We start from the raw sequence: 15657 nt of genomic DNA, 5'->3' as shown, positions 1-15657 counted from the left end.
AGCAATTCCCCAGCTATGCCCCAGATTTTCTATTTCATTTATTTAGAATTTGAGTTGACCATTGCTGTTAAGGCACGGTTAGTTTTTACCATTACAGAAAGTCATCAACTTACAAAAAACACTTTGACCCTTCGCTTATGCTCTTTACCTGCAGTTCAGACAGGTATGCAGAACCACTGTACTGCTAGATCGTCATCCAGTAGTTCGCAGAATGGTAAGGGCTATGACCCATGATCATTTTCCTTTTAAACTAAGGCCTCGAAGTAATGTTCTCTTTGTCCCTAAGCCAGATTCTGAAGCTGTCAGTTGTCACTGCTGCGCTCTCTGGTTTAAGGGGGAACTGATTATTAGGCCAAATAATGTTAAAAAATCCTTTAAGAAAATTCCTGCATCCAGTTCATCCCCAAAACTGATATTGTTCCATGGACTTATCTGCACCTTTGGTAAAAACAACTACTCATCAAATCATAAAATCCCTTCATAACTTTTCAAGTCATCCTGTACAAAGACAGACAAACACACAAACTCACCTTATCAAATAACCTCCTTGGCGTAGGTAAATAAACTGTGCTGCATTGTTTGATAACCGGAATCAAGTGGGATATCCTGTGCTTGGCTTGAAACTTGCAAAATACAACTGAAAAAAACTTTCTCTGTTCTAAAGTACAATGAGATTATGTGTTGATCTTTTAGGATATGAAGACTGAATTAAATTGCATAATCTCCTTCTGCTTGGAAACTAGGCACTACTTTGTGTTGGTGGATTACATACAAATGTTTGTAATTTATTGCATCATAAAACTAAGAGCAAAACATCACATTTATCTATCTGGATGGAGGTTTATTGAGGAAATAATGTATACTTACGCTTTTGTAAATCAGAGCTGAAGCTTAATATGCAGAGTATCTCTCTTCTTAGGCTTGAAATTAATTATGATGTTCAGAAAGAAAAAGATGAAGACATTGTACTGTTGTCCCAAACCTTTTATTTTGGCTTCCAGAATAGTTTCGCAGAGAAATTTGCCACTTCAAGGATAAAAAACAAACCATTGTGACATCAGAATAATTTATTCACTACAGTCACTGTCCAAAGAACAGCAGCAGGGCTGTAAGACAGTAAAACTTAAAGAAACACTGAAACATTATGAATGTGATAAACCTTCTTTTCTTGACCTGCTAATGCTTTATGACCCTGCAGAGTTTGGTTGCAGGAGCAGGTTGAGTATGTCAACCACTTTGGATTAAACATCAGTGATGAAAACATTTTTCACAGCAATTACCTGCCTTTTACTTTATTGCTTTGTTTTTGTTTTTTCATAATATAAAAGTGGCCTGGTCCCTTTAACCAGTCATCACATGGTGTGTTTCTGAAAAGTTAAACTAATGGTCATCCTGACATATAAAATATATTCATTTAAAGACCTAGAAGCTCTCTTTTACTAAAGATTGTAGTGTTCATTGTTAGAGTGGTCTTTAAGATCACAAACACAAAGTAGAAAAGACCAGTTAGTGTTACAGGAAAAAAAAAAAAAAACACGTCCACAACAAACAAATAGATAAACAGAAAAAGAGGAACACAGTTTATCGGTATGGTAGTGTGTGGTTTGCGACCAGAAATAGATGCTGATTTAAACTGAACTCAATGCAAAGGTCAGCGATGATTGAATTTAAATCAGTTTTCCTCTTTGGGTCACAAAGTTTAAAGGAAAAAATTGAAATTAAATCACCTGAATTGTCACTCCTTTCCCCTTAAGAACAGAAGGAGGAAGTAAATGAGCCCGTAGAAGTTGGATTTCCTCAAAAAGAAAAAATTACCCCCCACCCATCAGAGGGACCTCTGGATATCAGAACTTTGTGACCAAAATTGCTTTAATCCCTACTTTGTCCAAGTGTAAGTATTGTCCACAATTATATAACCAAAACTTCCCCTTTAAAAAATGAGACAACTTCTTTTCTGGTCAGGATATGATACAAATATACACAAAGAAATGAGACAATAAAGATAACTAATACACACTAACTTAAAGTGAGAGGAACATCATGAGGAGGTAAAGTCTCTAAAATGATGGTATTTCCTGATTAACTGGGCTCAGAATGAACTGACTGGATGAACGCTTATCAGCAGATTAGTTTATACCTTAGTGCTAAAAATGAACCCTGACCTAAAAACAGCAATTCCTCACATGGGGTCCACTCATCGGTCCCCACAACATGCTACTTTTCCAGAACACGGGCCCCACAATGTTTAAAACAAGAAAACACACACACACAGCTTTCCCTCAGAGGGCGGGTATATGGCTCATCCAGGAGTGGTATTTGACCTGGCCAGAAGTGGAGAGCAGGTAAGGCCAACGCCATCACAGCTTTGCATAGATTCTAAACTGGTAAAAGTCAAAGATTTTCATTTATGATAAAAAAGAAGCATATAAACTGGGCTGACCGCATAAAAAGAAATTGGAATTAATTGTCAGGAGATTCATTCAGTTTTAAACCTTAGTGTCTGAGTTCATTCACTGACTAATAAAAACTGCAGCTGAGTCTTGCTCCGTTTAAAAAGAAAATATAGAAAAAGACTCAGCAATGAAGCTAAGACATTGTTTTACTGCTGTGGGTAAAAGCAGACATATCCAAATAAATCCTCAACTGCCAGAAAAAACGGTAACAGAAAATAAAAAAGGGGCCATTAAAGGAGTAGTGAAAATACAGAATACCGTGTTAGTACACAACTCATCCATTGTCTTACAATTTTACTAAAAGCAACCATTTCAAAACAGGGAGTGAAGGTCGGGGTATGGGGGGTCATGGGCACTTCTCTGCACATGGAGAGAGGCATCATTCTGAGCGTGCTCAGATAGAGCCGATCCATCAGAGGGTCTCTACTCCATCAGCAGGTAGCGCTGCAACCTCTACGTTTCTGCAAGAAGGAAAATAATAAGTTAGAAATTCCTTCACTTCTCTCTGGAAGAGAAGTTACAGCCAGTGCCGGCTGGTCAATAGAGTGGGCTAGGGTGCCCCACCCACCCAATGAGCTTGATTAATACATAAAAATAAAAAAAATCAAATGATACAATTTTAATATTTTAAAATATATCATCATATTTTTTTAATTTTTTAAAGCTGTTTCTATGGTCGTCGCACTGGTGACGTAATTTCCGCCATGGGGCGCAAAAATCTTTGGCCATAGATTCTCGTTAAAAGTTGTAAATGCGCAATAGCTCCTCTGCAATGAAAACGTATAGGAGGGTGCAGGAGACCTGCGACTTGAGCTGACAGGAACTGTCGTCACAGTAGTACTGTGGCTGATTGACAGGTTGAGTCGCCAAAATATGAGACGAGAGAGATAGAGAGAGAGAGAAATTTAGCAAGAAAAATTTAATTAAGTCCCTTAAAGCAAACTTACCCAGAGGTGAAAGCATTTGGACCTGATGGGCCGAACATCAAAATTAATCATTAGTCCAAAGACAGATGGAGACGGTATACGGCTTGGCTAACTGCATGCAGAGAGGCTAACGCTTTATTCTGCTTTCCCTGCCTCCTTTTTTACAAACATCAGGATCTGAGCCAGCTTGGATAAAGACATGTACTACTGATTTGTACTGCAAAGAAGAATGAACAATCTGGGATTCACATGGAAAATAATATGATATAGTGTACTTTTCCTAGGTGTTGGTTAATTTGCATAGTTGGTTTTAAATAAACATGGAGTTTAATGGAAACATCTGCACTATCCCCAGGTCTGTGGTCTGCTTTGTGTGTAGAACAGCATTTCCAACGCCACTCATTTAATGACAGATTCGTTCCCCAAATATGTGGATCAGAGAAGGTAGTAGGGGTGTAAACAATAATTGTTTTGTATCGATGCATCGATCCAACAGCTGACGATCCGATGCATCGATACATCCGCATGTTTTTTTTTTCCTCCGGTCTATTTTTATCCATTTGCTCCTGGGCGTAATTCTCCCTCCCGTGCTGCTGTGGCGCTAAACCTATTTTGCCCTCCTACCTCGCTTCCTGGTTATACTCTTACAGCAGTGTGTTGCAGTGAGCTTGACACAGGAATATTTGATTTATGCTCAATATTGAAGCGTGGTCTGTGCTACACGCTGTGGGTCTAGATACGGCCGAGGCGGTGAGGAAGTGGGGGCGAGTTTAGTCCGACGACGGAGGGACATGAGGGCCAAAAAGAGCGGAGATCCAGGTGGAAAAAAGGGCCCCAGCGTTCTCGTGCACCTCGCTCTTCTAGCGGGTCAAACTTCACAAGTTGTTTTCCATAATTTCGGTCATAAAAACAAAACAAGCCGGCCTCCTGTCTGCGGCACTGTCTGCGGTCAGCTACAATTTAGGAGAGGAGCAGCGGAGCGTCTGTGGAGGGGGCGGTAACGTCTGGAGCCGAGGTATTTCATTGCACTGATTTTGTGCAGTATTTTTTGATGCAACTTTTCTACTTCTGTTAATAGCTGTTGTTTCTAAAAAAAAAAAAAAAAAGCATAACGATTTCATAGCTTTAATTGATTAATTTCAAATTTTAAACTTTGTTTAGCCTGTAAGGTGTAAAAAAAAAAATAAAAAATTAACAAATTAATCGAATCGAATCATGGTGTTTTCTTGAGTATCGAAAATAATCGAATCGTTGGGTCAGGAAATCAATACTGAATCAAATCGCCATGACGGATGTGATTAACACCCCTAGAAAGCAGCAGTCCTCTTTTATCTTCTCCTCCTTGGAGAATTTTCTTTTACTTCGGTAAATTTTAAGAGTTGTAATATGATTCTACTTAATGTAAAAATGTGAGAATGTCTGACCTACTTTTATAAATGCGGAGAATATGAATCGCTTCTCTTAAATGGCACCAGGTTGGGTGAGTTTAACGCTTTGAGTGTGTATTTATACCAATTCTTGCCTAAATTTATATTTCTTTATGCTGTGACATTTCTCCTTTATCCCCACTTACACTATGCATTGCTGTATGTTTCTGCATCACATAAAATCCTATTGAAATACTAACACTAAAGGCAGTATTTATAACGTGGCAGGATAAAGTACGGTGGGCTAGGGGAGCAAACTGTGTGTAAATATACAGTATGATTTTACATAAAGGTTTGAATTTCCATGGTGTTTCCTCCCTCCTGGATACCACAATAAAGTCCCAGGGGTGGAACATCTTTCATGGGACTATATCTCATATCTGTGGCCAACCTGAGCATTTATTGTTTATTTAAATAATAAATTGACGTTTTAACTGTGGGCTCATTCTTAAATTGTTCCCCGGTCTCAGCATGGTTGATGTTAAAGTGAGTTTATAAAGACAATTATAAAGTGTAAAAACTCAAAGTTACCCACCTTCTTCTGCCTCCTCCTCTACCTCTTCCGTCACTGTTTCTGTGTCTGAAAAATATCAGGGTGAAAATGTGAAGATTGTGGTCCTTAAAATTCAGGCAGGTAAATTTAGCCTTGTTTAAGTGAGAATGAAAGCGTGTAAATCACAAGATGGAAAAGATAAAAAACCAAAAGCTAAACATTGGATAAACTTTTTATTTTTTGCTTGTATGATTATTCTTACCTGGAATTGTTGCCTCCATGCCGGCTGCATCAGCGCCTTGTTCCTCTTCCTCGTCTGCAGGCGTTTCCTCCTCCTTGGTTTGATGCTCAACAGCTTCGCCTTCAACCATTGGTTCTAAGAACTCTTCTTCCTCCACCACCTCTTCTTCTGGAGGTGCATCTTTTCCTATAACATGCTCTTCTGGGAGAGCTGCTTCTTCCACAGCTTCATCTTCTAGGTGTCCTTCTGTAGCCAGCTCTCTAGCAGGCTCTTCTGAAAAACCTTCCTCCAGTGGAGCCACATCCTCTTCTTCTGCACGTTCCTCTGAACCATCTGTGGCGGCTACCTCCTCTACAAATTCTTCTGAGAAGGTCTCCTGCTCAGTTGGTTCCTCATCAACAGGGAGAGTTTCTTCCTCTGTTTGCTCTAGTGCCTCGTCTAAAGATTCCTCTGCTCCATCACTGGTCCCTTCCGGTTCTTCAGCCTCTTCCTCGTAAGCTCCAACCTGAGTAATTGGCAAAAATTATTTCACCTCATGAACATACAGCTGTCTTGTTTTGCTTGATCTAAAGGAAACAGTCATTGGGTCTTATTTGCACACAATGTTTTTTAAGCAGGCTTGCATGGTGTCGCAGTGTGTAGCACTGTGGCCTTGCAGCCAGAAGGCTCCGGATACGATTCCCGGTGTTCTGTCAGATGAGCATACCCAGTCAGACCCGCATACCCATAGTCAATACCTGCTCATCCCTTTAGTTTATCCATCTTTATCCCTTTAGTTTTGTATGAAAAATATACTTTAAACTACTTCAATGGGCCTGTATCCCTTTAGTCATGTACAAAAAAACGATTTAATTAATTACTTTGCTTTTGGTGTTTTTTGACGCCTATGGCAATCTGACCTTAAATTGTTTGGGTTTTTTGGACATTACTAAAGGGATACACGTCCTTCAAGGTAGTTTAAAGTCTATTTTTTTAGTACAAAACTAAAGGGATGAAAGCAAATCTGACGTCTTGCGCATGCGCATTGACTATGGGTATGCTGGTCTGATAAGGTATGCTGATCTGACAGAACACCGGCCCGGAAACTTTTTACAGATACTGTCTGAAAACATGAAATCATTAATTGGCTTCTCTAAACTGTGTGGATGGTTGTGTGTCTGTGTCGCCCTGTGACAGACTGCCGTTCTGGCCAGGTTGGACCCTGCCTCTCGCCCATAGACTGCTGGAATAAGCAGGAGAAGTTAGCTGGATGTTTTCCGATTTTTTTATTTCTGAGTATTTTAATACTAGTGGACTTATGTCCAGCAGCAGTGTAAAAACTGTGAAATGTTTTCTGATGCAACCATCATGATGTAAAGCCACAGTTCAACAGCCTGCATACAACGGAGAGGGCTTATCTATAAGATGACTGAGGTACAAAAGGAAGTTAGGATTTTGATTCCATCGCCAACTTGTGCTACTAGACAAACGGCTTTTAACCCAAATAATAAATAATGGTGCGGATGTGTTTGTTATCAGGTAAGAGAAACTCTGTACTGCAAGAAAAGAAGAAATGTATTCTTAATATGAATATATTTGCACTTGGTTTGAGTAGATAAATAAAATGGTATGCCCAGAACAAGACTTAGCACTTTAGCTATCCTTGATTATTTAATTTAAGGGGCTGAATACAATTAAATTGGCAGTTTACTTAACAGGCTATACTGATGACAAATACACCTATTTCAGGACATTTTGACTGATTTCTAGTTCAATTCTTGCAATTTGAACACCTCAGTGGTGACTTGACGTCCTACAGAAAAAAAGATCATCAGGGCTCCTCTTCCCTCCATAAAAGACATTTCATCCCAGAGCTGTGTGTCCTGAACCCATAACATCATCAATGACCCCTCACCCCCCCACCATGGACTGTTCTCCCTGCTGCCCTCTGGGAAGAGGCTTCGAAGCATTGGATGCAGAAATCTGTTTTCCACAACAGTTTCTTCCCCCACTGCCATTAGACTGCTGAATGTTTTGTAGAATGGGTTACTGTATGGTATTTTATAATTATTTATTATTTTTTAGCATTAGAATTGTTAGAATTGTATATTTACAGTCACTTTTACTATTTCTCCAGGCTGCACTTTTAAAAGATGAAATTGTCCAGTGAGCTGTTTCCAAGCGAAATTTCTTTTTGTTTTACGCTTGTGTGAACAAAATGACAGTCCATTTAGTGTTATTCCCAGAGGCCTATAATCGAGCAAACTGACTGAGTGTTAAGTGGAGGCTAAACATTTAGAAAAGGTACAATAGAAATCAACTAGCAATGAGCACTGGAAAGAAAAAGTTCACAAGATATCGATCAACATGTTTCTATAATGAAAGGAACACGAATTCTGTGGCAAGAGGCTATTCTTCCTTAGCTAATGGATTGAACTACGCTGCATTAAAGGACATTATTCATGATAAATGCTAATGAATTAGAGCTACACTGCCAGGCTGAGTGTTTCATGGACGGGGCCGCCTGTGGAGCTGGTTGACAGTTGCCTTTTGTATCTCTGCTTTTTACTGTATTCTATCTCTATTCTCCCACTCACACCTGTTAGTTCAATCTCTAACATTCTGCTCTCTCTGCTTTTTGTCATAGTAACTTTGTGTCGTCTGTTCCTGTTTGGCTGTGACTCCATCCTGGAGAGAAATATCAGCTGTGCTGCTTCCATCAACACCTTTGTTTATAGATGTTGGAGATCGGCCTGTTTTTCAGTGTAGTCCTGTTTCTCTGACTGTGACTAACTGAATGTGCTCTCTTCGTCCTCTGACATGGGAGCTCGTCTGCCTGGCTGTGTTTCCTGGACCGGATCGCCTTTTGTATCTCTGCTTCTGATGAAAACAGCTGATTTTCTGGTTCTGATGTTTTTTTAGATTGAAAACTATAAACCAATCTAACCGGATGATCTTGTTAAACTGTCTCTTTAAAGAGCCTGGCCATGACATACGGTATGTTGTGAATTGGTGCTACATAAATAAACTGAATTGAATTTAATAACTCATAAAATATTCAGATTTTCTAAAAAAAAAAAAAAAAAGAAAGTTTAATTTTTTCAGCAGCTAGCAATAATCATCAAACCGAACAAAAATAATTACTTAAATTAAGCTGTTTGCAGAAGGCAATGTTATTTTCGTATTTCTTCTTGTGTCAGACGCCTAACTTGATTGTGTTGGGATATATTACCAACATGTAGCTAAATCAGTGGGGTGAGCCATCTCAAACCATCCATTTCTTCTCCACAAAGAATAACAAAGGATTCCGCCCAAAACGGAGAACAAAGAATTCCTGCCAAAACAAGAACAAGAACGTATCGGCCCACTGTGGGAGGCGGCCACCTCAAACGAACCAATAAGCCGATACGCCAACAGGAAGTGCTTGCACGTCACTCATGGTTTAAAACCCAGCCGAGCACATTTTTCTTTCTCTTTTCCGTGGGTCACGGCCCAAAAGGGGAGGCTCATTTCACGTGAAATAACAGAAGAAAGCTAACTGGAAGTAGCTTTCGTTTTTCCTGCGCCAAAAGTCACGGATTGCAGTGTTCCATCGTGCATAGCGGCTGCACCAACACCGGAGAAAGAAGCTTGGGAGCTGTGTGTTTTTCCCTTTTTGTAAGGATCGGCCGGAAGGACGATTACTTCAGCAAAATCCATCCTCTTCGACTTGTGAGCATATTAAGGCCTCTGCTGTAGCATCGAACTGACTGGACTTTCCCGAGAGCGGATCTGGGCTGAAGGGCTGAAGGAGATCCACGCGGCCGGAGCCAGACCACGTGCTCCCTCGGAACTTCCCCGCTCCTTCAGGGACCGGGCAGCTCACAGTAAAGCAATTTCCTTTCCTTTTTGATGCATTATAGAGGCGATTGCGCTCGGCGAGAGGCAGGTAGATTCAGGGATTTGAATTAATGCTGATTTTTAATCTGTGCTGATCAAGAGTTTGTTCATTTGGTTGAAATAAGTGTGTTGTGAAAGCTGCGAGTGATACTTCTTTATTCTCTTTTTCTTGGCTTTCCTATCCTCTTTTGTTTCCGCTTTGAGATAGTTATAGAGTTATCACCTTCAGCCGTGTGGGGCCACGCGGTTGATTACAGACTGTTTCTCCCCCATTTTTCTTTGTTCCTATCACCCCGTGGTGAAAGGGGGGAGTCCCTCATTTACCTACACCCCTTCACACACACAGCTACATTGTCCGTTAATGTGTTTTGCTAAACGACTTCTGCTGCTGTTGTTAATACATTTTTAATCATTTTACCAATATTAAGCTGGATGTATTAATTTTACATGAGTAATTGCACTGTTATCATCATACCTGCTGCTAACGGACATTAGTGAATGTATTAATATCTGGCATATTTTCGACAATCTCAGACGCCAGTAAAGTGACTCTTATGGTTTTTTTTCTTTGTTTTCTATCTCGTTTTATTCTTTATTTTCGATTTCTTTAAACTAGTCATTTTAATCTACGTCGTGTTTATTTTTCTAGTAGTGTGTAGTGTTTGCATAGAGGTTAGATTTTCTGTAGTTCTGAATTATTAGAATAAAGACATCATTGGTTAATCTGTAGTGGTTTTGCTCGTTCATATAACGGAGGGTTTATCACTCAGGGTGAATCCACCCCCTTTTGGTAATAGTGCGAATAAACAGAGATAGAAGGTTCTTTATTGATAATTTAATAGCTTTGCTGATAACTTAACCGGGGCCACTAGACTGGTGGATACCTGGATTTTAACAGCCGGTCCCGGAACCCTCCAGAGGTGAATCCGCAACCCGGTAAGTAGATAATTCAAGGCTACAATTATCCACCTAAGAACACTAAATTGATTTTGCCTTCGATGTTGAATAGGATAGAAAATTAACTATAACTCCAGTTCTAGTTAACCATCTATTCATTATCTGCAGGACATTATTTTGCACAATTGGTAGATTTGGGAATCATGAGGAAGTTGGAACTTCGAGTTTGCTATAATATACAGCAACACAACAGAAGTTGGCACGTTTGCTACTAAGACTCTTTGTATAAACTTGTATTAAACTGAACATTCCTACTTCCAGCTGAAGTGTTAAAATGCTGCACCGCTAGGATGAAGCACAAAATAACGTCACTGACCTCCTCCTCAGGCTGCTCGAAAGGTGCATCCTCCTCTTCGGCAGGAAGCTCCTCTGGATCCTCCTCTATCACCTGAAACATCAGAGATCACCCAAAGATTACCGGCTCTGTGCAAACTTCACACATTAAACAAAACATTTATATAAATTGCAAGTCAAAGTTTAAAGCCAAAGGAAAGGCTAGATCCCGGGCATCCTCTCTACAAGGTAAGATTTGGATAAGATTTCGAGTCGTTTCAAAAAAGCAGAAACTTGGCATCAAATCAAATTTTTATTCTTTTTTTTATTCACAAACTTTTGATTATGGGATTTATTTGTTTAGTAGGTCACCTTTACTGACATAAAAAAAGTCTGACTGAGTAAACATTAAGAAAATGCTCTCAGAGACATTCAGTGTGTTAAAGGTGCAGCTCGCAATTTGTTTGCCCTGGTGTAGAATTATTCACCAAATATATGCAATACCAGCACTAATACTTCGCAGGGTGGCAGTGCATAGTCGCTGTCCGATTCAATTAATCTTAAGGCACTTCACAGAGACAATTTATTCAGATCATGGACACGGACACGATTATTTTTGTGATTAATCAATTAATAATCTGATAGCCAAAGGTTCCTTAAAGAAGACTTTTTATAAATGAAACTAGGTGAAACTTTTCCACTTGAGGAGTTCTGGATAAAGCATGTTGACAGACATATATGTTTTTTAAAATCTTAAATGCACAATGTTACCATATATATATATATATATATATATATATATATATATATATATATATATATGTATATATGTATATATATATATATATTATTTATTTTTATTTTTTTTACAATTTTGGTATAATTGCTACTCAAGGTGGGTTGATCTGTTAATTAAAGACACGTTTTAGACTCTCTAAACTCCAGTTAACAATTAATCAATTACTAAATTACTTGATGATTATTTTAATAATCGATTAATCCTAGTTAATCTGTCTTCTTCAGCCCTACTCTGCAGCAATCCCTCAAGCTGTGCATGCAAGCAGCGCAAGTGAAGAGGAAAACTGTCTTTTAGCAGGAAAGAACCTCTAGCAGAACCAGAACCAGGCTTAGTGTGAGAGAGAGAAGCAGATCCAGTTGAACTTTCAGAGTTTGCAAAACTATTGTCTTCATCTAAGCCTTCAACTTGTATGTTAGATCCAGTTCCAACCAGGTTATTTAAGGAAGTTTCCCCTTTGATCTCCTCCTCCATTTTAGATTTGATTAATCTATCTCTGTTACAGGGATATGTACCAAAGGCTTTTAAGGTTGCAGTAATTAAACCTTTACTTAAGAAACCATCTCTTGACCCAGATGACTTGGTCAATTATAGACCTATATATAATCTTCCTTTCTTATTCTTGAAAAAGAAGTTGCCATACGTGTGTGCGATCACTTACACAATATGAACTGTTTGAAGAGTTTCAGTCTGGCTTTAGAGCTCATCATAGCACTGAAACAGCTCTGGTGAAACAAAGTCCAGAAGTCGTTCCTCTTATGTTTTTTTTATTCTGTGGGAAGATAACTCTTTTCTCTGGATAGATAGGCTGGGCAGCTCAACGTCTGCTGAGATGTTTAGATATCTGATGCTCAAGGTCTGTTTCATCTCTTGCTAATTAAACTGTTTTCTAGGGATGCGTCTAGCGATGAGAAAACCTATTTTGCTGCTAGTAAAACTGTTCAGATGAAAACAAGAGGGAGACAGTGGTCTGGCTGTATTTCAGTCTGTTTCTCAATTTTTGCAAGAATATATTAAAAGTGTGATGAGGAACACCAACATACTGGCAGTTTAAACATCTATCTAGAATGAAAGAACCATACAGAACAGCTACAGAGCTAGAGATTCATTCTTAAAACACTTTGGACTGTTCAGACCTCATTGATCTCCAGTTCTGGCTCAGACTCAGCGGGTACTTCAGGATCAGGTTCTAGAACAGAGAAACAGAGATGTGTACTTTACTAGGAGTTCAATGCATCGAAAAAACATTTAAAATCTCCTAGGTGGCCTCAAATCCCAAATAGGTCCAAAACAAAAAATACCGTAGTCCATTATTAGAACAGGTTTTTCAAGTTTCTTGCCATAAAATAAGACCCAAAAACAGCACAAGAAAAGAAACAACCACTGTTATTTATGTTAGAGGATCACTTAAAAATTTAACAGAGCTCATAGACCATCAGCTGCTGAGAAGAGAGATAAAAGTGAGGCCAACTCAGACTAACAATTAAATAAAAAGGATTAGAGCCTTCTTAACAGAATAGCAGGGAAAGTAATAATAATATTAATAATAGGGCTGTAAAACGATTTGTTTTTTAAATCGCAATTAATCTCAGAAGCTTAATAGTTAACTGTGATTAATTGCAGACTTAAGAGTTTGAATTGCATCTCTTACAATACTGTTAATTTGCCTTTAACCTTTTAACCAATCAAATAAGCCCAGAATTTTATTTTGAACCTTTTTTTATTTAAAAAAAAAAAGTGCAATTCAGGCAAACTTCCACATATTAAAGGGTGACTTTGAGAGATTTAATGGGATATCAGGCCACTACCTTAAGCTCCGTGAGAAATTAAGAACACCATAAGAAAAACTTTTGGGTTTTTTTTTTTTTTTACACCTGCAGCTTTGGTCCGTTTGGGTCAGTACGAAAGCAGAATCGGACTCTAGAAGAGGAGTGCACTAATCCATGTCTGAAAATAACCATAATCTGGTGGTAGAATATAGTCATTTATTATAGACAGAAATGACCGTTTTGGTCTTATGGTTAAGGAGCACCAATCTGCACCTTCTAGTGAACTGGGCAGATTTTTCCATTCAGTGTCTTCAGTGCATCAGCATATTATATTTACACTACAGCCACGTTTCATTTTCAGACACTATCATTTGCCAATGGTAGTTCATGCAAACCTTATAGAAAAAAAAGGCGAGAGCGCACGGTGTCCATCATGAACATTTTAGCCATTTATCTCCAGATCTTAGCCCATTGTCATGGACACATTATTCCCAGGAGAGCAAAAAAAAACCAAACAAACTAACTTTTTTTTTTAAGTAAAAAAGGCTGTTTAAAACTCAGGTTGTACTTTTTCATCCATCACCTTTTACCGCTTCACAAAATGGACAAAGGCACTGACTATGGGTTAGTCAGGATTCAGTCTTAAATGCGATAACTAAAATAACTCATTATAAATACTTTTTAATTGATTGCGAGTAATGCATTAACCATGACAGGCCTAATTCATCATGGCTATTCACAAAAACACTTCTTGCAGACAGTCACCTGTTGATGATGCAGCAGCATCCTCTTCCACAGCGGCATCATCTTCCACAGCAACATCCTCTTCCGCAGCAGCGTCCTCTTCGGCAGGAGCGTCCTCTTCCACAGCAGCGTCCTCCTCGGCGACGGCGTCCTCTTCCACAGCAGCGTCCTCTTCCACAGCAGCATCCTCTTCAGCAGCAGCATCCTCTTCGGCCACGGCGTCCTCTTCTGCAGCAGCGTCCTCTTCTACAGCAGCGTCCTCTTCCGCAGCCACATCCTCTTCCACATTAGCTTCAATCACATCCTCAGTTTTATCTTCCACAGGCACAGGGTCAGGTTCAATTATGGCTTAAAAAGGAGAAAGTGAATTTCAGAACCACAGATCTAATGGCTGCTGATATAAATAACATTGATCAACCTGTAAATGTAAACACTTCTCATTTGTAGTAGGGAAGTTTTTGTTTTATGTACGTATTTGTTGCAACACACTAATTTTATCCGACTAAATAAATGGAAACAAGACTCTACATGTTAGGACTTGTATCCAGTGCTTATAAAACTGTTTTTTTTTAAGACATGTATAATGTGATTACACAATACTGGCTCTGTCAGGAGTCCAGTTCGTGTGGTCTGTTTTTGTGTTTCTTTTTCTCCACCACCAGGTGGTGCCCTGTCGTCGTTGGGCCTTCCTGCACACCTGCGGCTCGTTGGATCATTATCTGGAGGAGTATTTAAGCAGTGGACTGTCACTACCTCGAGGCCAGAGTGTTTGCCAGTTTTGGGTACTCTAGCCAAGCCGTGATCAGCTGAGTCTAACCTGTGCTTCTTTTTTCTGAGTCTAACCGTGTTTTTGTCTTTGCCTTTTGGCAGGAAGCCTTCCCGCTGACTGGAAGTTTTGGCCTTCTCCCCCAGGAAGGATATTTTGTGTTCACACTGAGCTGGGGAAATGTTCCACACGATCCATTCAAGTACCCTCGAAAATCTAAGTGGCAGTACGCTCTCATACTCCTCAGGGTCCAACTCCACCAACCTGTCCGCCCTCCAACGAGTTGCTCTCCCTCTGGAAAACTCACACATTCTGGATTCAAGGCTTTGATTAAAACCCCCTCCTATGTGAGTCCCTTTTTCCTCCATGCTCAAGAACTCTATTCTGTTTCCTACGGCCATTGAACTAACCGCTGTGAACTTCCCTTCCACTTCTAGTTCCGGTTCAACAGCTCTCTCTGAGTTCAAGATTCCACCACCTGTTGTCCTCTTCAATAAACCTGTTAAACTTTCCCTTGGTTCTGAGTGGTTTTCTGCATGTGGGTCAGATCCCTTAAAAGCATCATGACAGGTTCATCTCTTTCATTTAGAAATTGGCTGTTATAGTGGCTACAAACAAAAACAGGCAAACAATGAAGTAGTCATTTGAAAAACAGTAGAACAAATGGGAAATAAAACCACATTTCAAACAAATTGGTACCTGTGAGGTTGTAACTTAAATCTTATTGCTAAACCTTTTATACTTCTGAATTATATCAACAGCATCTACCTATTTTAAGGTAACGGAAATCTACAATTGTTTACTAAAGAGATATTTAACCAGCCGTACCTTGTGGTGTTTTTTCAAGTTCATCAGCATCTCCAGGAGCAGCAGCCTTCTGCGTAGAGGTGATGGTGGCAACAGCCTTTTCTTTCAGTCCTACATTAAATAATGGGCATATTAGTAGGTCAATCA

The 15657-nt window shown here is 39.4% G+C and overlaps 1 protein-coding gene across 4 annotated transcripts in view; it reads right to left on the bottom strand.

The window, feature by feature from the left end:
* Positions 1-1813: 1813 nt before the first annotated feature.
* Positions 1814-15657, bottom strand: part of asph (aspartate beta-hydroxylase) — a 52562-nt gene continuing 38718 nt past the window's right edge. For all 4 annotated transcript variants that reach the window (XM_038303019.1, XM_038303018.1, XM_038303020.1 and 1 more), the window contains 7 exons: positions 15532-15621; positions 13959-14285; positions 12561-12613; positions 10672-10743; positions 5562-6045; positions 5342-5386; positions 1814-2914 (listed from right to left, as the gene is read on the bottom strand). In XM_038303019.1, coding sequence (XP_038158947.1) covers positions 2907-2914; positions 5342-5386; positions 5562-6045; positions 10672-10743; positions 12561-12613; positions 13959-14285; positions 15532-15621 — 1079 coding nt within the window. In that variant the 3' untranslated portion in view covers positions 1814-2906. The remainder of the gene's footprint in view (positions 2915-5341; positions 5387-5561; positions 6046-10671; positions 10744-12560; positions 12614-13958; positions 14286-15531; positions 15622-15657) is intronic.

The sequence above is a fragment of the Cyprinodon tularosa genome, unplaced genomic scaffold (assembly GCF_016077235.1).
Source record: "Cyprinodon tularosa strain WSP-4 unplaced genomic scaffold, ASM1607723v1 ctg501, whole genome shotgun sequence".
NCBI classification, from domain to species: Eukaryota; Metazoa; Chordata; class Actinopteri; order Cyprinodontiformes; family Cyprinodontidae; genus Cyprinodon; species Cyprinodon tularosa.
This window is presented reverse-complemented; position numbering and strand designations above follow the sequence as displayed.